We start from the raw sequence: 24,268 nt of genomic DNA, 5'->3' as shown, positions 1-24,268 counted from the left end.
GCATTTACCAATGTTATATGTGCCTAAACTAAGGTTTAACTTGTTATCCGTGAAGGCATTGTTGAAAGCTGGGTTTGTAGTAACATTTAGGGGAGATAAATGTATTATCAAAAGGAATGGTACTAGTGTTACTCTAACCTGGAGAATGATCTATTTGTTCTCACTGATAAGCCAGCAATTATGGCTAATGCAAGTTCTGTCTATGATAACAAAAAGCCACATGATGAGTGTATCCATCTGCTTCATAGACGTTTAGGGCATGTGAATTTCAAAATGCTACGGAAGACTGTTGAATCGGCTAAAGGGATAAAACTGAAACCGTGTCAAAAGTATTTGAACTGTAATGCGTGTAGCCAAGAGAAAAGCAAGGTAACCCCTGCAAACAGAACTAATGGTTTTAAGACCACTGTACCTTTAGAGGTAGTGTTTGCAGATATCATTGGCCCTATGGAACCTAGTCTTGGTGGAGCCTGCTACATCTTGAGTATCATGGATCATTTTTCACGTTATGGTTTTTGTTACTTAATGTAACAAAAAGCAGACACATTTCAGCATTTTTCAAACTGGCTGAAGTTTGCAGAAAGGAAAATGAAACATAAGGTTCTTTGCCTTGTAACAGATAATGGTACTGAGTTTACCAATACACATTTTGTAGCTATGTTACAGACAGCTGGCATTGAATACAAGCGTTCAGCCCCTTACAGACCACAACACAACGCATTTGTTGAGCAACGAGGGCAAACGCTGCAGGCTATGGCTAGAACAATGTTGTCTTATTATGGATTACCCGAAAAAATGTGAGGAGAGGCAACAATGTGTGCTAACCACGTCTTAAACATGGTTAATTCTACAACCGGTGAATTACCATATACACGCTGGCATGGTAGGAAACCTGATCTAGGTTACTTACACACATTTGGAGCCCCAGCATGAGTTCATATTCCAGCACAACTGAGGCAAAAGGGACAACATAGAGCAAGAAAATTGTTTTTTGTTGGCTATGAGTCCAACCATAGGTCTTTTAGGTTTTGGGAACAAGGTACCACTAACGTGTACTGTAGTGCTAGTGCTAAGTTTCTAGAACACGTTGGTTAGAGTAAACTAGAGCAGGAAAGTGTTGGTGTTGATCCTCTCGTGTTTAGTGACACCCCTGATATTGAAAACAGACGTGATGGCGAACCTTCTGTAACTGTTAAAGAGGAGGACTCAATAGGGGAGGTAGAGGAGGTAGAAGAGGAGAGTCCAACACCAAGTCCAGTACTGCCTAGATGCTCGACTCGTGATAGGCGTCCACCTGATAGATATGAGTCTAGTATTGTGTGTCAGGTGAATATAGAGCCTTCTAACTTTGATGAGATTAAACTGTATCCTGCAAAGGATCAGAGTGCATGGAAGGCAGCAATGGATAAGGAGTTAAAATCCTTGCAGGATCTAGATGTATATGAAAACGTTAGACTTCCACCAGGAGAGCGTGCAATTGGTTGCAAGTGGGTCTACAAACTGAAGAAGGGTGTAGATAGGACTGTTACCCATAAGGCACATTTAGTTGCTCAAGGATTTGCTCAGTCAGACAAGGACTATGATGAAGTGTTTGCACCTAGTCTGAGGGCTACTACGTTGAGAGCAGCATTAGTTTGGGCAGCTAAGAATTGGTACAAAATAAACCTTGTAGATGTAGAAACAGCATATCTGCATGCGCCCTTACAACACACTATCTATCTTACAAAACCACTAGGAGTAAAAACAGACCGGACAACTGATTGTTAGAAAACAAAAGAAGAGTCTTTATGGCTTGAAACAATCAGGATATGAATGGAACAAGTGTATTGTAAACGAGCTAGCTGCAATGGGCTTTGTTGCCAGCATCGCAGATCCATGTTTGTTTAAGAAGGAAAATAATGGTGTAATTTCTTTGTTGTTGCTATTTACTGACGACATAGCAATTGTTACTAAGACTGAACAGGAAGCAACTAACATTGTTTCACAATTGCAAAAGAAGTTCAGAATTAGAAACCTAGGAGAAATTAATCACTATTTAGGTCTGGATATTGTGAAGACCAATAAAGGTTACAAGATTTCACAGGCTGGAAAGATAAGCCAACTGCTGAAGCGATACAGCATGGAGCTCTGTAAGCCTGCAAAAACTCCAATGGCACAGGACTTTAAACATGCTAATGTAGCAAGTCCTGCATTTGACAAATTGGTGTATCAACCTTTAATTGGTAGTCTCTCATATCTAGGTAATTGGTCTAGGCCAGATATTTCGTATAGTGTGAACCAACTAGCTAGATATAATGCTGAACCTACTGTAAGGCATTGGCAGGCAGCGAAGCGGGTGTTAAGATATCTGAAACAAACCATACATTACTCATTATATTTGGAACCTAATCATGATTTGGTTTTAACTGTTTATGCGGATACAAGTTTTGCTACTGATGTAACTACTCGGAAATCAACATCAGGTTTGGTGATAATATTAGGTAATTCGCTAATAGGATGGAAATCCATTAGGCAGAAACATATCAGTCTGTCCACAATGGAAGCTGAATTTTCCTGTTTGTCTGTTTTGTGTACTGAACTACTATGTTATAAACAAGTATTAATGGACATGGGACTAACTGTAGAAAGTCCATTTCTCATTTATGAAGATAATCAATCTGCAATCAAGATGGCAACGAATGCAGCCATCAGAACATGATCTAAGCATACTGACCTATGATACTTAAACGTTAGACAGTGTATAAAAGATAAACTAAAATGGTTGGAATACTGTGCAACTGACAATAACATTGCAGATCATTTTACCAAAGCTCAGGGTGCAGTTAAGCACAAAGCTTGTTGTGAGAGTTATGTCCTAAGGTTGTAAAGAGCAATATATTCTCCTACCCAAAGGGGAGAATGTTAGGTAGATGACTATGGCCTAACTGGTTGGGTTAGCAATATATATAAACTATGATTGCATTGTTATTATAGAACTGTATTGTATCACTTTAAATGTGTGATGATTGGCCAACGCTGTTTTTCCAACGGCCATAAGAGGGAGCTAGAGACATAGCTTCTTTCTCTCTGTTATTCTCTCTGTTACTTGCTGATTATTGTGGTTTGTGGGTTTGCTACTGTTTGCTAAACCTGAAGAACTGTGTTTTGACTTACAGTCTGGTAAGAAGACTCTGTATTGGATAATCCTTGGACTATTGTTATTTGCTATCATCTCTTTACTTGTGTATGACCTGGACTGATTTTTTCTTGGACTGTGCTATTGTATTATTCCACAAGTAAACCTTTTTACACACCTCAGTGTATCTGTGTGGTTGCTGCGTAAACTTGCCTACTCTCAGTATCCTCTTTTTCTGTGCAAGCTCTTGTTAGCTCAAGAGGTACTCTGCACATCCTTATCAATCTGTGTCTGTTGAGTGGTTTTATTGGGCAGCCTCATTTAGAGTGCATTACAATAATCCATTCATGAGAAAGACTAAGATATGAGTTGACTGAAGAGCTTGCATTCCAGGAATTTGTGCAGTTTGAGCACTAGTCATACCTATGCAGAGGTCACAACTGCTATCTGCACTTTAAGCAGGACCTGTTAATCCAAGACAATCCTCAAATTATCTACCAGTGAGGAAGTGTGACCCATCCAAGACCAAAGATGGAATATATTCAGGGAGAAATAATGTTTTGTTACTCTTATCACTACAATGAAATCTCAGATATCAAATCTCAAATATCTTACTTGTGTTTAATTGGATTGGCTCTTCATCTTCCTCCTTCAAGCATTTCTTTTGGTAGATAATCAGTTGTAGGATCAGTGCACAGGGGCCAACTACATAGGTACAATCTGATCCAGGGCCCCAGACACCTAACCATTTCTAAGCAAGTAAGGCTTAGAATTCTCAGACAAAACTCCAATATGGGGTGGTCTGCAGTCTCATAGATAAAGAGCAGGCAAAGTGATATTCAAAGATGGGACACAGAGTAAATTATTAACACTGTATAATCTGTATAATTTTCTTTGTATTTATTTTTAAAAGTTTACAAAAAATAACCCATAATACTGATAAAAGGAAAGCAAAAAAGAAAAGAAAACCAACAACAAACTGAAAAAGGAAATGAAAAAAGAAAAGAAATGGCAAAAAGATTATAAACTATATCAAATGTACATCAAACACAGTATTAAAGAATATTTTTAAATTTAACAATTTCTAAATTTAAAAAATGAAGATACTCTACTCTTATTGTTGGAAAAGGTCATAAACTTGTAACAAAGGGATTTTTTTATTATTAGGTAAATTTTGTTTTTCAGTAGCAGATAAATTGCACATCTCTTGAATCTACTGTAATTCTTAATATCAGGATATTTAACACAGAAGAAGTTTCCAATCTCTCCAAATAATTTCCTTAACATACCCCAATTCTTGATACAATCATAATTCCTCAAAAATATTTGAGGCACGTGAATGCACACTTCATTCACACTTCAAATTTGCCTGTTCTGCATCAAGTAAACTTAAAAGTAAGTTAAACAGTATGGCAACAAAAATCCACCACAGGAGGGGAAAAAAACCCATTTTTTTGAGACACCAAACTAGCATGCATTCACATGCCTCCAATCCCCTTGCTTGCTGCAAAGCCAGATTAGAGTACTTGGGCCGCTCCTTCCAGCCAATTTCAGAGCCGGTTGAAAAGTGAAAGAAATGGTTCCCACACCACCCAACCACTGCAGGGCTTCATTTCCAAAGATTCTCTTCACAGGCTCCAGACAAAACTCCAGGACTAAAAAAGCAGCAACGGGAGCAAAGGGCTGTTCAAAGGAGGAGGAAGAAAGAGAAAATGGGAGAAGTCACTACTGAACAGGCGAGGTGCGACAGGTGTTGGGGCGTGGTAGGCCTCACTGTGGGTAAGCATTTATGGATGGAAATCCTTTGCCAAGCTGCAGAAACAAAGCAAGGTTCTTAAAGATCTCTACTTCATTTCTCTGGCTCAGTGAACAAGTTCCCTTTTGCACACAGAGGAGAAACTCTTGCACTGAGTTGGAGACACAAACCAAAGATCTGCATGATCCCCACTTCATTTCTCCAGCACAGATCATGTGTTCTCTTCCATGGATGGAGGGGAGAGAAACACATGCAGTGGACTGGAAAAATGAAGCGGGGATGATGAAGTTACCTGCTTCATTTCTCCAGCCCAGCACACAAATTCCCTTCCACACAGTCTTCCATCTACTTAGTGACCCATGCAGTAGTTTAACGAGCACAACTTAGAGAGTGGGGCCTGCAGTCATTGAGTGAAGTGGTCAAGTAGGCATTTTGCTTAATAATCACTTCACTCAATGACTGAAATTCTGGTGCCAGTTGAGTTCATAAGTCAAGGACTACTTGTATCAGAGCACAAAGGAATTATGAAAGATTTACCCCAATTCATCTTATATTCCAAAATCTTTCTAAAATTTTGAACTACCCATATGAAATTTAACAATGAAATAATTGTCTAAAATTGCTGAAGTATCATCAGCAGAAATACCAAAAATAATTTATATTCAATACCAGTATTATCACTAGTAATCTCGTTCTGCCTAATAGAAATTATTAACTATCTCTATTTCACTATTCCTTCTAGTCAAGGTTTGTAAGGAGTTGAAGAAACAGTGCCACTCAAGTCACATTATGAACACTATCAAGAACCCATATTATTGTCTTTTATGAAACCTATCAAAGAGGTAGTAAAAGTTTTAGCAATTCTGTGACAAAATCCTAATTTAACGGGCATATTGTGACTGATGCATTCTACTGATACATGAGATAGCACTTAAAGCTCTAAACATCTCAGTGTTGTGTACCTCGTTAAGTACTGTTAAGTATAATTTTGGTATATTAATTTCCACTGCATCTCATTTCTAATGCTGTTGAAACACTAGTAACATAATTCTGTATAGATCTTTAACAAACGGTACCTGACTTTATGCAGTATATTTTTATCAGAGAAGCTAATAAATATAAATATGTACTAAAAATAAATTATATTTAAAGAAAAGGGGCTTGATCCCCACACACGTCAGTACCGCATTGCAGCCTTAAATGTTAGAATGCTGAAACAGAACTTAAAAAATGCAAGTAAAATGGCATAAGACAAAAACTTCAGGCAAATTGAACACTTAGTAAAGGCTGAATATTTAACTACGAGAAATAACTACAATGTGCACTGGAAATGTAAGTATGTATTTAGATTGTTTATTGCAAAGTGTATATAGAAAATATGTTTTATAAATTAAAGATATCTCATTCAAAACTCTAAGAAAAGTCATTCAGGCACTTCAAGAATATTTCTACTGCTAATACCATAATACCACAGCTGCAAAATGTAAAGAATACTATGTTTTCAATGTGTGGAATCTCACAATAAATTATTCAATAGATACTAGTGAATGGTAGTTTAATGCATAAAGAATTCACAGTAGCAGATTTTTCTGTATGAACTGTAAGAACAACAGTCATAAAAAATGAAGAAGACCTCCCTCAATTGGATTAAGAGAGTAAATTACGTTGTGATTTTTAAATTGATAAATTCACTCTTAGCTAAACTGGTAAACATTTCTTTGCATGTATTTTGTTCCTTTTCTCCCCACCCCCCAGTGCAATTTCAAAGCCCTCCTATCGTTAACATTATAATATAGTTAGTTGCTACAAATAATCTGCAGTGATTATAGGAAAACTGTCAGTGTCTGTTCAAGGTCTGAAAAGGCTGCAGCAAATAGCTTTTCCCTTTGCCATGGAGACTGGGGTCTGTTTTTACCCGTTACTCTGGTAACGGAAGCTTTTCTGGTGCTGGTCCTTTTCAGTTACTTTAACTATTAAACCCTCTGATTGAGACAAAAGCAAGGTGGTGCACAGATATTTTCCTTTAAAGCAAATCTCAGGGTTGACCAAAACTTGTGTGAGGAAAAAAAGAGAATAAAGAAGTATATCTTCTAAATGATTAGTTACATTTCTAGGATCATTTGTCATTAAATCTGTTTGGAAAGGGACTGTACTCTGATAGCTTTTTGGGTTTTGTTAAAAAAACACCTGATTTGAACAAAAAATTAGGTTGTCCTATGTTGTTCCAAAAAGACATGGCCTCTTTTTCAAGAGAAAATTCCTTAGGAAGTAAGTTTTTTAAATTTTAGCATTTTACATAAGGAGTTTCAAGCAAAACCTAATACAAGTACAGGGTGGGGTATTAAACTGGGTGGGGCTTACTTCTAAGAATGTGTATTTATGATTGTGTTATTGTTATCCAACCTCCTAATCTTTCCCATATCAGTGAAGGTATTTGCTTTGTGATGTAGATTATTATAGATTGAGAATGACTGGGATCTAACTAATTGTCATGGTGCTGCTGATGTAACTCTTTAACTCAATTTGATATAGAGGGTTATGAACAATACAGAGAGAAAATAGACATAAAAACTATCATGCAGGTACAGCAATACTAGGTGTCACTCTTGTTTGGAATCAGTAGGTATAGTAAGACTCCCGAATTATCTTGTTCTTCAAAATAGCAATGCTTTTCACCTCAGATTCATTATTGCAAGCACTTACCTTCCTTACATTTTTTTATCGTCTTGGCGTGCGCTATTCTTGGGGCGGGGGGGAGAAGGAATTTTCACAGGAAGAAGCAGAAAACTAAATAGACCACAAATAATATGCTTCACAACTGAACAATCCATTCTCACTTTAACATGGTCAAACTAAGTAATACTTAACACTGTAATACCCGTGGTGATAAACTGTGCTGCAAAGTATTCAATTATTTCTCATTTGAACTATTAAATGTGTCACACCGAAATTCTTCAATGTTGTTTTCCCCTACATAGATTACCATTTTTTTAAGGGGGGGGGAACACCAAGTCTTTTGTCCTATTAGAAGGCAATTCAGACTGAGGTTGGAAATATAGTAACTAAATTAACCCCAGGTGACATTTGTTAACACTGAGGAAAACCATGGGCAGCATTTACACATCTAAAGCATCCTTTTTGAAGAGAGTAATATATTCTTAAGTGACTTCATTTTAATAATATCTTGTGTATGAATGTGAATTACTTATTTATGTTAGACGGCTAAGGCTTTGGTTTTACAATAAGTTTCTACTGAAGTTATTCCTATAAACTAACTACATTTCAGATATTAACATATTTCAAATGATAAAAATGAGATTAGTAATTAGTAGAAGGATGGAAGGTATAAAGCATAAGGAGTTTGGAGATTATCCCTTTTTGTTCTTTGCTTTGCTTTTTTCTGGGTTGATGGCTGACTAAAAGAGAAGCATCTTCTTGACTTCTTTTTTTTTGTCTTAAAATGTGGTAATCATCAGAAATCAGAATGAAGATCTTAAGTGAGATTCAAGGTGCTGGTGATGACCTATAAAGCCCTAAATGGCTTGGGTCTGGGATATTTGAGGGAACACCTGCTGCCGGCATCAAGTTCCCTTCGTCCTGTGCGCTCCCACAGGGAGGGCCTTCTCAGGGTGCCGCCGGTAAAAGACTGCCAGCGGGTAACACCCAGGGGGAGGGCCTTCTCTGTGGGTGCGCCTGCCCTTTGGAACCAGCTGCCCGTGGAGCTTAGGACTGCCCCTGACCTTCGCTCATTTCACCGGGACCTGAAGACCTGGCTCTTTGAGCTTTCCGGCCCAGGCTGAGTTTTAATTGGGGTTTTTATATTTCTACTTCAGGGATTGAATTTAATCATTTTTAATCATTTTTTTAATTTTTGTATTGATGTTTTAAACACCTGTAAACCGCCCTGAGTCCTACGGGAAAAGGACGGTATATAAATCTAATAAAATCTAAATCTAAAGTATGATAGCAAACATTATAACTATTGGTTGCTACCTAGGAAGGTCAGCAAATGTTTTCTGAAACAGGTGGCAAAGTTATCATCAGTAGTGAATAATTGTATTCTGACAAAACTATATAAACCTTTAGCTAGAATTAGTGAGAAATAACTTTAATACAACTTTACCTATGAGATCTCAAGGAAGATACATTTGACTATACTCTTCTCCTAATGTGAAATGGGAGTTACTGATGTTGTAACAAAGGAAGGCAGTGGATTTAAGTATCTGTTCTAACACAACCCACTTCATGTGCAGAAAAAATTAACCTAAGAACATCACCAAAGGAGAATTTGTAAAGGAATGGGAATGGTACATAATTTTTCAAATGCACGTTTTTCAAATATACACTTCTCATTATACCAACAGATTTGTTACCATCAGAGATTCCTGGATTTGACTGATAAGCAAGAGGATCTACATGTTGATATACAGTTAGGTGTTTGAAATATTATCATAGTTTGTTGCACAGTCATCCAGATGTTCAGACTGAATTTGGCATTTTTATCCACCTATTGAGTCCTTTTCAAGGACTTGGGATAGGCAGATGTGGCTATGTTAAAGCTCTCATTGCAGGATGTAATCTGTTCCAAGTAAAGTGGTCTTTTGCAATTGCCTGGTGGTGAATTTGTCAATGCCAATGGTGTTCAAGTGGTGCTCCAGTTGTTTTGGGATTGCACCCAAGGTGCCTATTACTATTGGACTACGTTTGCCTTCCTTTGTCACGATTGTTCTATTTTTATTTGCAGGTCTTTGTATTTTGTTGTCTTTTCCAGTTCTTTCTCTTCCATTCTGTTGTCTCCAAGTACTGCCATGTCCACTATCCAGATTTTTTTGTCTTTCTTATTGACAATTGTTAAGTCTGGAAAATTATGTGGCAGGTGCCTGTCTATTTGAATTCTAAAGTCCCAGAGCACTTTAGCTTCTTCATTTTCTATTACTTTCTCTATTTATGGTCCCACCAGTTCTTGCTTACAGGCAAATAATATTTCTTGCAGATCTTCCACTGCATCATTGTTGCTACTTTGCCATGTCATTGCTTGTAGTCAGCCTATGCAATCTTCTTGCAGCAGTAATGAAGTGGTTCACTGTTTATTCAGTTTCTTTGCATAGGTGGGACCTGCTGTTTGTTGCTTTCTTCTCAATTCTGTATGTGTTTGTTGTTAAGGCTTGGTTTTGTGCAGCCAGAATTTCTCTTTCTTCAACTTTCCTGCTCTTAGTCAGGTCTTGTTATTATCTGTTTTCCCCGCTAGTGTGTGTGTGTGTGTGTGTGTTCCCATGTCTCCATTCTATTCTTCATTTGGACTTTCTTGGAGGGCAGTTTGAGCTTTCCTTCCTGGTATACTAGCCTCAGTGTATATGGAGATTCTCAGTCATCCAGGTCATGGTTGTCCCAAAGTGCTTATTCAAGAGGCAACTGGACTTTCTTGTTTTTCTTTGAAGACCTTTTGCTTCTCATCCAAGAAGCTTCTTCAGCTCTGATTGGATGGTGGGGAATGGAAGGATTTATATTCCTTGCAGACAGCTGTTCATTTGCACTTTTTAGAGAGTCATTGAGGCCACTTGGAGGTTTATCTGTGTCCTCAAGATCACCTGAGTAGTGAAAATGGATGTGGAGCCTTCTTGGAACTGCTAAAGGATTGTGTTGCCATCTATGTCAAAAGTGAACAGCTCTATCTCAATAGAGGGGGAGGGATATGACATCATCTATCTCCAGTCTACAACACAGTCCTGTCCAGTTGTCTCTTGAAAAAGCATCTTTGGGACTAGCTTCAGTGCATTCTTCTTCACTTTCCATCATCATCATCATCATCATCATCATCATCATCATCATCATCGTCATTATTATTATTATTATTATTATTATTATTATTATTATTATTATTATTATTATTATTAATCATTACACAGTCAGCCAGATGTTCAGACTGGATTTGGCATTTTTGTCTACCTATCAAGTCCTTACCAAGGTCCTGCAATAGGCAGATGTGGATGTTTGATGGTATTACAGATATCGTCGCAGGATGGAAGCAGTTCCTAGTAAGGTCGCCTTTTGCAATTGACTAATGGCGAATTTGTCAGTGCCAATGGTGTTCAAGTGGTGTTTTGGGATTGCACCCAAGGCACCTATTACTATTGGTACTACCCTTGCTTGCCTTTGCCACAATCTTTCTATTTCTATTTGTAGGTCTTTGTATTTTGTTATCTTCTCCAGTTCTTTCTCGTCTATTCTGCTATCTCACGGCACTGCCACGTCCACTATCCAGACTTTTTTGTCTTTCTTATTGACAATTGTTAAGTCCGGGGTGTTATGTTGCAGGTTCTTGTCTGTTTGAATTCTGAAGTCCCAGAGCAGTTTATCATTTTCTATGACTTTCTCTATTTTATGATCCCACTAGTTCTTGCTTACAGGTAAATGATATTTCTTGCAGATCTTCCAATTCACCATTGTTGCTACTTTGTCATGCCGTTGTTTGTAGTCAGTCTGTGCAATCTTGCAGCAGCTTACCAGATGGTCCACTCTTTCTTCAGCTTCTTTGCATAGGCAGCACTTACTGTCTGTTGCTGTCTTCTCAATTTTGACTTTGTATGAATTTGTCCTTAAGGCTTGGTCTTGTGCAGCCAGAATTAGTCCCTCGGTCTCTTTCTTCAACTTTCCTGCTCTTAGCCATTGCCAGGTCTTGTTATTATCTGCTTTCCCAGATATTTTTTAATGTACCGGCCATGTAATGCTTTGTCTTCCCATGCCTCTATTCTGTTCTTCATTTGGTCTTTCTTGTAGGCCAGTTTGGTCTCTCCAGTAGTCAGTAAGCCTTCCTGATATACTAATTTCAGTGCATCTTCATCACAGTCCTTCAGATATTCTTCCAAAGCCATTTTTGTCTTCTTCAGCCATCTGATGTACTTGCAGCATTCCACATTCTATTATTATTATTATTATTATTATTATTATTATTATTATTATTATTATTATTATTATTATTATTATTATTATTATCTACCTATCTTTGGCCATCAAATGAGAAGAGAGAACTCATTGGAAAAGACCCTGATATTGGGAAGGATTGAAGGCAAAAGGAGAAGGGGACAGCAAAGGATGAGATGTTAGATAGTGTCCTTAACTCAGTGGGCATGGGTTTGGGCAGATTCTGAGAGACAGTGGAGGACAGGGAGGCCTCACATGCTATCGTCCATGGGGCTGTGAAGAGTGGGACATGACTTAATGACTGAACAAGGCAACTTACAACAACAACAATAATGATAATAGGAAGTGTAAACAAAGCAAAATTAAAGTAATAGAACAGTACCAGCACTAACCTTTGGTACCGTATAATATGAATTTAACATTTTCTAAATCATCAATAGAATATGTACACCATCTGGTTAAACTCCATTCTGAGAAATGACATTTGCTTTATGCAACAGGTGCATCATTTCATCATAAATCTCTTAGAAATTACAACACTTGGACATTTCAGGTCTATAGTTTTGATGAGATCATGAAGTCTTTCTTCCATTTCCATAATGGCCTGATAGCCAACATTATCTGCTGTACAGAGGAAGATTCCAAAGTTTGCTTAATTTGCCTTGGAATATGGTATTTATATCAGATATGACTGATTGGGGGGCACTCATATTTCTGGATTATGGTGATGGCTGCAATCATAGAGGGGGGGATAATTATGACAACAAGCATTTGCAGTAGACTTACATTTTTTTAGATGTTCTATGTTCTATGTGCATAAAACCAACTGGAACATATATAGACTTTTTTTCTTTCCTTTCCTTTTTCCTGTGGAAAAATAGTGGTAAATCATTCTTCCATAATTTCAAAGTTTGAAGCCAAATTTCAGCAATACAATTGGAACTATGATGATAATTTTGGGACATATTATATGGCTTGTCATTTGTGGATTTCTAATCCCTGAATTAAACAGGCAAAGTGTAAATATTTGCCCTTGTTTTATCTATTACATGTGATGCCACTATATCAAACAGGATGATTTGCAGTAGTATTAATGCTCCCACATTGTATTTTTTTAAAAGCTGTTCATTGTGCCTGCACTTGTGTGCATTTTGATGCTTTACCTTTGTATATATAAATTCAATTTAACGTTGTTTGTGTGAATATACTATATACACAGAGATGGGAAGATAAAGTAGCAATCTTGCAGCAGCTTACCAGATGGTCCACTCTTTCTTCAGCTTCTTTGCATAGGCAGCACTTACTGTCTGTTGCTGTCTTCTCAATTTTGACTTTGTATGAATTTGTCCTTAAGGCTTGGTCTTGTGCAGCCAGAATTAGTCCCTCGGTCTCTTTCTTCAACTTTCCTGCTCTTAGCCATTGCCAGGTCTTGTTATTATCTGCTTTCCCAGATATTTTTTAATGTACCGGCCATGTAATGCTTTGTCTTCCCATGCCTCTATTCTGTTCTTCATTTGGTCTTTCTTGTAGGCCAGTTTGGTCTCTCCAGTAGTCAGTAAGCCTTCCTGATATACTAATTTCAGTGCATCTTCATCACAGTCCTTCAGATATTCTTCCAAAGCCATTTTTGTCTTCTTCAGCCATCTGATGTACTTGCAGCATTCCACATTCTATTATTATTATTATTATTATTATTATTATTATTATTATTATTATTATTATTATTATTATTATTATTATTATTATTATCTACCTATCTTTGGCCATCAAATGAGAAGAGAGAACTCATTGGAAAAGACCCTGATATTGGGAAGGATTGAAGGCAAAAGGAGAAGGGGACAGCAAAGGATGAGATGTTAGATAGTGTCCTTAACTCAGTGGGCATGGGTTTGGGCAGATTCTGAGAGACAGTGGAGGACAGGGAGGCCTCACATGCTATCGTCCATGGGGCTGTGAAGAGTGGGACATGACTTAATGACTGAACAAGGCAACTTACAACAACAACAATAATGATAATAGGAAGTGTAAACAAAGCAAAATTAAAGTAATAGAACAGTACCAGCACTAACCTTTGGTACCGTATAATATGAATTTAACATTTTCTAAATCATCAATAGAATATGTACACCATCTGGTTAAACTTCATTCTGAGAAATGACATTTGCTTTATGCAACAGGTGCATCATTTCATCATAAATCTCTTAGAAATTACAACACTTGGACATTTCAGGTCTATAGTTTTGATGAGATCATGAAGTCTTTCTTCCATTTCCATAATGGCCTGATAGCCAACATTATCTGCTGTACAGAGGAAGATTCCAAAGTTTGCTTAATTTGCCTTGGAATATGGTATTTATATCAGATATGACTGATTGGGGGGCACTCATATTTCTGGATTATGGTGATGGCTGCAATCATAGAGGGGGGGATAATTATGACAACAAGCATTTGCAGTAGACTTACATTTTTTTAGATGTTCTATGTTCTATGTGCATAAAACCAACTGGAACATATATAGACTTTTTTTCTTTCCTTTCCTTTTTCCTGTGGAAAAATAGTGGTAAATCATTCTTCCATAATTTCAAAGTTTGAAGCCAAATTTCAGCAATACAATTGGAACTATGATGATAATTTTGGGACATATTATATGGCTTGTCATTTGTGGATTTCTAATCCCTGAATTAAACAGGCAAAGTGTAAATATTTGCCCTTGTTTTATCTATTACATGTGATGCCACTATATCAAACAGGATGATTTGCAGTAGTATTAATGCTCCCACATTGTATTTTTTTAAAAGCTGTTCATTGTGCCTGCACTTGTGTGCATTTTGATGCTTTACCTTTGTATATATAAATTCAATTTAACGTTGTTTGTGTGAATATACTATATACACAAAGATGGGAAGATAAAGTAGCAGGAGAATTGTTAAACAGACTATGTGATAGTTTGCTCTTTGGGATGAATAGCAATAGCACTTAGACTTATATACCGTTCCATATTGCTTTACAGCCCTCTTAGAGCTGTTTACAATGTCAGCATATTGCCCCCAACAATCTGGGCCCTCGTTTTATCAAGCTCAGAAGAATGGAAGTCTGAGTCAACCTTGAGCTGGTCAGGATCAAACTCCTGGCTATGGGCAGAGTTAGCTTGCAGTACTGCATTCTAAGCACTACACTGTTGCCACTGTCTCACTCTGCATAGGATTTTCTTAAGCCATCTTCAAGTCAAACTGGCATGATTACAGGACAGGTGCAGCTTAAACAATACATGTGAACATGTATTATAAATCATTAGAAATGGTCAAAGAATAAAATAGAAATAGGCAGTCTGATACCCCCCGGATACTTACATTTCTCCTGATCATGTGCCAAGTTGTAAAAGTTACTTACCTCTAAAATAAAATTATTATTTTTATTTTAATATTTCTGGTTGCCTCTAACTTTGTTTCCCCTGCACTGTTTTCTCCTGCATAGCCTCTTTTTATTTCTCTGTCATTTGCAACTTTGATCTATGTTAAATAAAATTATCTCCCTATGTATTTATCCAATTTATGCTTTTCTGGGACTTTAAAATTTAAGTACAAGTCAAAAAACTTTTCTATAAAATAACATTAATCTTATCTTGTTCATAGATTGACATAGTTTGCTTAAACTGAAGGGTTAAAAAACTTCAGCTGCAGGGAGGTTCAATCCATCTCTTCACAGTAACAACCTCCCCCAATTACCTGGTTCTTCAATTCTTCATGTACAGCTCCTGAAGGAGTGCTATAGGAACCTTTTTCTATCTGAATTACTTTGCAGCCATTGAAGAAAGGTGTAAACTACACCTAGTTAATAGGCTCCTCATTCTCCAGCCAAGCAGTTATATGACTAGGTGGAGTACTTAGTCAAAAAATTTTTCTAGATGCCTTTGCTTGATAGGTGAAGAAAAACTTCTGAGATGTATCTGAATATTAAAATATTCTTTAAAATGGAATGCCTATTGAGAAAGAATAGACAGTGTATTGAGATGCATATGAATTTTATCTTCTCTGTATTTTGTTGCATTTCTAAATTCTGCAATCAATATTTTAAACATGAAGCATGAATGAGATCACCTTGAAAGCGGAATAAGTACTAGATTTATATTAACACAAAGGGCATTTTCTGCTAGACAGACAATAAACAATTATTTTGTCCTACTTTATAATCTATTTGAATGCAGTAATGTCTATTGCTATAACCACTATTTGTGTGCCTTATACTATGCTGAGTATTGCTGTATGTTTATTAGATGTATCCTGTCTTTATTCTTTTTATGAATAAGGTGACTAACATACATGACAACCCTTCCTCTTCTTATTTTCCTCACAATAACCCTGTGAGGTGAATGAAAGGGACTGGCCCAAAATCATCCACCTGGCTTTCATGCCTAAAGTAGGACTAGAACTTGAATTAGAACTCCCAGTCTCTTGGTTTCTATCCTGGTGCCTTAACCACTAGACCAAACTGGCTCTTAGTTATATACTTAGAGACATCAACATGAGAAGGAACACTCTCTTTGCATAGAAAATCTATTTTTACTAACATTATCACTTTGAGATAAATGCAGTTTTTATTTTAAATTAAAATAGGTGAACATTTTTTAAAAAATCAGAACACAAAATTTTGCCTATGCTAGTATGGAAACTGGAAACAATAAGTTAAACATGTACAATTCATAGTATGACTTAAAGGTGACATCTTAATTTATTTGGTATTTAATTAAATAACCCCTTACCATTTGCCTCACCATGACCATAACTTTCAATTCTGGTTTATTGGTATAGTTTACCCTGAAAAGTTCCAAAAAACAGGACAGAACTAAACTTTGCTCACTTTTATACCTTTCAGCAAACTTAGGTTTCCAGAATATTTATTACTCTTTGTACTCTATTACCATAAGGTTTCAACATATACTAGAACTCTTCATCCTCTGTTCATTTTTGGATTGTCAGTTCATCAATTGAAGTAAGAGTCTCATTTGGTGAGTTTGTGTTGTTAGATTTGTCTTTAAGTCTGGCTTCTATTTCTGCAGTCATTGCCAAAATTGTATCAAGTATGAGTTTATAGTCAAGTGGTGGGATATATTCTTCCATTTCTTCAGTATTTTACAGATAGGCCTTTAGTGGAGGCTATTTTAATAAAAGTCAATAAATGTCCACCTCCACTATTCCTAAAAGTTGTTTTCAGTGCCAGGTGTTCCCAATTTTTATCTTTAAAGATAATGTCAAGGACAAATCTGTTAGAGCCAAATCTCAGAGTAAAAAAAAAGGTTTACTTGCTATACCGGGTTTTGCCACAAGATGTCCATAATAGCATATATAATCCTTTTGCAGACTAATATAAGTCTTTTATCCAATTAATTCATTTTTAGTATTAGATAGGGTAGTAGGTCCCCATAAAAATAAGCAATAAAAACATTTTAGTGGCCCAAAAATTTCAGAGGTACAAATAAGTTTGCTTAGTTATTTAGCTTAGTCATTTGATATCTTTTGAGGCTTTAAGGTTGTAAATCCCCAAGTAAGCAGTCGCCAATCTTTCAAGAAGGGGGAAAAAGATTTTCAAGAAAGTCCCACAGGAAAGTAATTAGGGAAGAAGGGTAAGGTCTCATCCAAATCCTCCAGATTGTTTCATTGTGCTTGGTAGTGATTTTGGCTTTCGGCAGGGAACAGCTTAGTGATCAGCCATGTTAATGGCCGATCTCTTCTTCTTTGGGCCAGAGGAGTAACTCCAGATCAAACTGAGGGCTGCTACCCTTCTGCGATTGCAGAGATAGCTTCCTCATGGTGGTCGCCCCTCCAGGGCGACTTTTAACTTTTTGCAGGGTCCTCTGAGGGATAAAGACCGGACGGCAGGGGGAGAGCTTCTACAGGAACATCCGCCAGTTCCGCGCATGCAAACTGGAAGCCTTATACTAGAACTCTTGATAATTATTGCACCAGAGTATCTCAAAAACTAATGATTTGATATTGCTACTTGAAACAAATTAATCTTCTGACAGTTTTATGCAGCAGTTCCCTAAGAGCTTATATCCAAGATCTAAACTCAGACATAATGCTAGCTCAGCATAGGAAACTTAATATTCAGTTTACGTGCATTTCCTTCACATTTCCTAGCAGGTGGCAGCTTCCAACCTGGTAAACTTCTACTTGTGTTAGGAATGCAGCTCCCAGAAAGCATTGTGATAGTGCTCAAATGTTCTTCAAATTTCTCTATACTTTAAGAATGGTGAATTTCTCTTTGAAACCATTTCTCCACAGCAGCTTCTAGAATCACCCAATGTTACACAGCCAGTCCTCATTACTGTTATGAAGATAGTTGAATGACTAGCAGATGCTATAAATCATAATGGGAGTTCCTGCTTGAGGCAATAAACTTTTGTCTGAGTTGTACCCCCTAGCTGTGTGGAAATAGGAGTTATGTAACTAAATGTAACATGAAGTATTTTATACATTTTATTAGTAGTCCAAAAGGGTTCTCTTCTGTTAATGAAAACATTTTGTATAAGAGGGCAAAGGACCTTCCCTGTTGTGGCCTTCTGCTTTAGAAATGCATTGTCCATTAAAGATTGAACTGAAGCTGCTTTCATTTTAATACTAGGCTAAAGAAGTAGTCTGCATTTTTTCCCCATTTGTTTATCTTTGGATTGCTTTCATTTCTTAATCATGATATAGGTTTATATTCCAGTGATAAGAGTTTGGTTTTAAAAAGGTGTTTAAAATATACATATAGAAATTCCAGAGAATATCCTGAAAGGCACTGATGTTACTCTGTACATTCTGTCAGAAATACATTCTATGTCATGTTTCACTTTGTATAAACTGACTTGCTCGATGTGAGAGATGATATGTCAGTTTTTCCTACACTGTTATCTCTGAAAACACAAGTTATTCTTCCCATAAGAATGAAGTCTGCCATGTTTTGCACAGAAAAATGAATAATTCTAAGTGTACTCAGTGTACTATAGTATCATATTATAGACCAAACCTATTCCTTTGTAGCTTTAAATGACTGGGAGAAAGGATAGGTTTTAATTTCATTCAACTATTTTACTGAATTAATGGGAAACACTGCCTACTGATTTGGAGTATATTGCCAGGTTGTCCTGTAGCGCAATGGAAATGGATCCCCATCCATGTTTCCCTGCTTCTAGTTGAGACTCATGTTTCCAGTTTGTGCTGGCTTAAGTATTGTTGTCAGTTTGGAGACTGTACAACCTCTGCATTTGGAATGGTTACTGTGCAGAACCCCTCATTTGAATTGCTTCACTGAAGCTCTGTAATCTCTGCTGCAGATATTGATGAGAAAAAAGGACAGCAGAAAAAAAAATGCACTGGTATACCAGGGTATTTCTTTACAATACAAAAAGCAAAGTAGAAAGGGAGAAAACCTTAGGGAAAGAAAAATAGTTAATTAAAAAAATCTTGTTTTTTACACCACACAGATGTTATAACCAGTATGTCATTGATCCTCTTGCTGCTCAATGGTAAATGCAAGATCTCTTGTTCAGCCAAATTGAAAATATAGAAGAAAAATATTTTTATGTTAAAGCTGGCTATTGTACCTGCATATACTGCATGTGGATTTTGATGTTTTAATACAAAAAGATTTTATACACACACATATACACAAAGTTATATCTATAATACAAAGTTAAAAAAAAAGGTGCCGGAACTCACACACGTCAAACAAACCGCCTTGCTTACTCTACAAGGTTTACCTTTGTAGTTGAAAAAAAACCCTTCAATTTTTAGTGTATCTAAAAGACTAGGATTTTGTTCAAGGTAAATTAATACTATTAATGTTACAATGCACTATGTGGCTTTAAATTACAAGAAGGCATTTTATTAATCTTTTGAGACATTTACCATTTAGTTTAATGAGTGGAAATGTCAGCTTTCTTTGTGGAATGAAATTGGCCCAATAAAACAAAATTTTGTTGCTTGTAAAAGATTGAATTTTTTTTACGAAGTTGTCAAACAAGGTGGAAAAATTTACATTTGGTGTTTAATATGGATATTGACTTGAAACAAATCAAAGTTGAAACTTTGTCAGTGAACAGATTACTTTTAATTTACCTTTAAGTTAAACCCAATTTAATAAATAGATCTGATTAAACCTCATACTGAAGGTCTACCTTTACATCTGACCAATACATAATTTATATTATTAATAATAATAATACCTCCAAATCACAAGACATTGGGCTTTATTCTTATTCTTCCCCTCTGCAGTTTGAAAATAAAGTATAAAAGACTAAAAAGAGATTTTCGTTGACATCCCAGCCTTTGAACTACCCAAAGAACTGAAACAGCAAAGTTTCACTGTCGGGCAAGCTTCCACATCTTACTTTCCTCTCACTTTGCCTCTTTTTAACCTCACACATACCCCACCTTCTGTAAGGGAAGGCAAAAGGCTCACTCACCCTCTTGTGAAAGATGGCCTCCATATTTGTGTGTCTCCCACTGCCACCATCAGCTTCCACACCACATGGTCTGACCTAGCCAATCAAGCCACGCTCTGGCTGTGGTGCTCCAGTGCCTCATGGCAATTCTTAGAGGAGGCAGAGAGCGCCGGAGGGGACCCCGCTCGCACCACACCACCAGCAGGGCATTTTCAAAAGCAAACGAGGATAGGAAGGACAACAATAGAAAAGAACGCAACTCTGGAAAATCCGTCGAAAAAAGGTGCCAGAACTCTGTTCCGGCGTGTTCTATGACAAAAAAAGCCTTGATAATACAAATATATAACTTTATGTTCATATAAATTGTATGTCTTTGTATCTATAGACATGTACAAGAATATATACTGCATGTCTAATAAGACCCATCCCAGAAGAGAAAATAATTGGCAGTTGCTCTTCTGAAACAAAGGTAGAAAAAGACAATAGGAGAATTGTCAATGGGAATCCATGGCAGAATTTTGGACTGAATCCCTGGAAGCTACTGCCAAAGAATATCACTTCAGACAAGTTTTTGTTAAGCTAGCATAAACAGAGGAAGAGATTAAGGTGCAGTGTGGATAGGTTCTTAGTCTTAACAGCATGACCATATCTTGATTTATATGTATTAACTAATGCTAGCATTTAGTTAAAACTCAGGACAAAATACAAGCTATTCTGCAACATCTCAAATGTAGCACATACATTCAAGATTCCTATTAAATAAGTTCTTGTTTCTTGTGAATTTTCATTCCCCTCCCTCAGCTATCTCTTCCATGTTTTCAAGGTTTTATTTTTTAAAAAAAGGATATTCCTCTCCTTCTTTTAAAGTATGTTTTTCCAAGTGAGTTTATATTAATTTACAGTACTTCTACTAACTTTGAAGTGCAAATGAGTTTTACAGTCCCATTGTACATTATTGAAAACTACCTGCTGATCGTCCATACAAAGTGTGTGTGAGAGAGGGAGAGGCTGAAAGAAGAGTTTTCCCTCTGAGAAATTTATTTTGCCATTCTTTACTTGAATTACTTGTTTTTACCAAGAAGAAAAGCTATATTCTTTCTGGGAATATTTCCATTTCATTTATTTATTTGCATAAAACAACTTGTCAAATTTTGAATTTCAGACTGCTAACTACATTTGTTGTAAAGATGTTTAAACTATTTGCACTCTTGATATAGATGTCAAGTACAAAATAGAGAATCACCACCTATAAAAAAGCCCTAAATGTCTCCTCAAATGTTTGCACTTCTTTTTATTACTAAACCTATATGTTATGCTGAGGACAGAAAGTAATTTTATTTTACACAAATCAGCTACTTAAAGCAAATTGAGATATATAGAATTTGCCAATGAAGTGAATGATTTGATGTGAATAAAAGAGGTGGTGTGTTGTAAATCAGTACTGACAGCCAAATGGGAAAAATTGACAGAGTACTGTAATCACTCCCAACATCCACTGAACTTATTGATCCAGAACCTCTATAATCCCCTTCACATAACACAAGCAATTTCATATAATACCTGTAATAACAGCACATTCAAACTCAAGTAGCCATCAGAAGCTTTGTATCTAATGGTGAAGCAGGCCTCTGCTGAGTAAGTGTAACAACTAGAGCTTAAAAAAAATCCACCACCAATGACTGCAGCTTTTCAGAGGTAACAGCCTATGATAAGAGGTGGTTCAGAAGATAAACAGTGCCTAATGCCAAAGAAAATGAGCTATTAATTGCTTGCTTGCTAAATATGTTGTAAAGGCCAAAAGCCTTAGGTGCAAAATTGAGAGAATGTAAACTGGATTTGAGGGACTGATAAACTCCTTGCTGTTATCCATATGGCAGCTATCTGATGTTAATTACAACAGAGGCAAGACAGCTGAGGGGTATTTAGTTGCCGGGTCATTACATCCTTCCCAGGTGTCTCTCTCATGAAATGTTCCACCAGTTTTTACAAGCTCCTTCTCTCACTGATGGATTATTCCAGAGTCTTATCAAAGCTTTGCCAGCTCCTCATTAATATATAGAGCAAGCTGCACTGTTCTATATATCATTGTCTTTTTCTTGGGGAGGGCTAATCAGTCAACCATTATCAGTCAGTCAGCAGAAGGTAGGCAATCAGACCTGACAGCAAAGAATCATGGGAGATCAGGGAAGGTTAAATGAGGCTGACAGTTGTGATAATGATGATTATACTATAAATTAAGATATGATGATAAAGAAGAATAAAAGACACAATTTGAAGCAATATTTGGTTTAACATGTCTCTCTCTCTCCCCCCCCTTCTGTTAAATGGCCATAACATTTATCATGCTGAACAAGAACGGACATTTAACTACCATGATAAAATAGGACGGCATCAGATTGAAAACCCAACAAGTCGTGATTACTGTGTCAGGCACTTTTCCACTGGTTGAAAAACTAGAGATAGAGCATATGTTATAATCATTCATGCATTATTCGGTAAAATGAAAAGAAAATAGATCTATTTTAGCAGCTTCTTTCAGTTTCTCAGATAAAGCAAAAACAAAACAAAAGGAAATAGTTAATATAGTCTTCTGTTTCTAAAATCATTTTCATTAATGAAACAATGGTAAGTTGAGCAATCATTCTTTCATGACATCCCTATACTATGTGTGAATATTTACTACTAGCGAGTCAAAGGTAGTATGAAAAGCAGGTGATTTCATATTGCTGTTTTCTCCTTATTATGTGAAAAGAATTTAAATAGTCTTCTTTATATTTTTATATAAATTGGAATTAAGAGCAAATATGAATGAAAAAGAATGCCTATAACACAATAAATCCTGACCTCAATCTTTTCCTAAGTTCATTGTGTGGTCCATTTTAATTATCAAATTTGCTTTTGATCTCTTTATAAATTATTAAATTAGGAATGTTTAGACTGGTTTTTGTTTTTGATGCCAACATATTACAGTAGCCAAATAAGACTGTTTTCTGCTGAGAGTAGGTATGTAAATTAAGAAAACAAAGAAGCTTTTTTTCTCTGCCGCACTTTTTTTTTTGCAAACTGATACATAATATGGAATAAGAGATCTGGAATGGCTTATCATTCTAAAATGAGAGGTGTCCTAGATAACATTTTGTGAATAAAATGTGCAATTTATCACCAATGAAAAATAAAAGTAGCAAAAATAAATGAGATTCTCTCTTATCAACTTATTTTATATAAAACAAATCAATGAATCACATCTTCATATATATGTTTAAGTGATTCTTAAACAATATTTCTTTAGTTGTTAGAAATTTAGATTATGGGGCCTGCCTAAGTACCTAGATGGAGATAAATCTTTGCTGTGATTACAGTTACTTTATTCAATGGTGATAAAATCTGAGCTTTTTTGTTGCTGTTGTATCTATATGCACATGACACACAAAATTTTGATGACTCCTGAAGCATTGTTCCAAATGGGAGGACAATTATATGATGCACTTTAAAATAATATTTTTATTATTTGAATAGCTCCATTTAGAGAAATGAAAATTGGATATATTCTACTCATATAGATTCAAAAAGGGAAGTACACAAATTAGTGCACAACTGTGTCAGCAGCATACTGTGCTTCTACTATTTGCTCTAGTATCATTAAAGGACAAGAGAGAACAGTGAAAAATGATATCAAAGCCATGAAAACAATGAGATCGCCAAATTAGCTTAATATAGCACAATGTATTAGTTTTTTTCTGAAATTTTATAAAAGCAGTGGGTTCATATTGCATTTTAAGATTGAAATAGATAGTTATTTTATTTTTAAAAACTTGGTTTTTTTCCTCAAAAGTAATTTATTGTAGTTGTCACAAATACACTTACTCAACTGTTTTAGTTCAAATTTATCAATCACCACATAATCTAATTGATTTTTACTTGGAATATTTAACTATTTTGAATAACACAAAAATGTGTTTGTATGTATGTGTTCTTTTGGGTGTGGTTTAATATATTTGCTTTTCAAAATGAGAAATAGGGTAAAGATATTATTAGAATGAGTTCACTGGCA

The 24,268-nt window shown here is 36.1% G+C and overlaps 1 protein-coding gene across 1 annotated transcript; it reads left to right on the top strand.

Annotated features, from left to right (window-relative positions):
- Positions 1-1,846: 1,846 nt before the first annotated feature.
- Positions 1,847-2,698, top strand: LOC308667256 (uncharacterized protein; the record flags this gene model as incomplete). The annotated part of the gene is made up of 1 exon (XM_081326396.1): positions 1,847-2,698. One exon carries the CDS (start codon positions 1,847-1,849, stop codon positions 2,696-2,698), a length of 852 nt encoding a protein of 283 aa, XP_081182522.1.
- Positions 2,699-24,268: the final 21,570 nt, after the last annotated feature.

Source organism: Vipera berus, assembly GCF_964194415.1.
Source record: "Vipera berus genome assembly, chromosome: 4".
Lineage (NCBI taxonomy): Eukaryota > Metazoa > Chordata > Lepidosauria > Squamata > Viperidae > Vipera > Vipera berus.
Note: the sequence above shows the minus strand (reverse complement) of the source record. Positions and strands in the feature narration are given on the sequence as shown.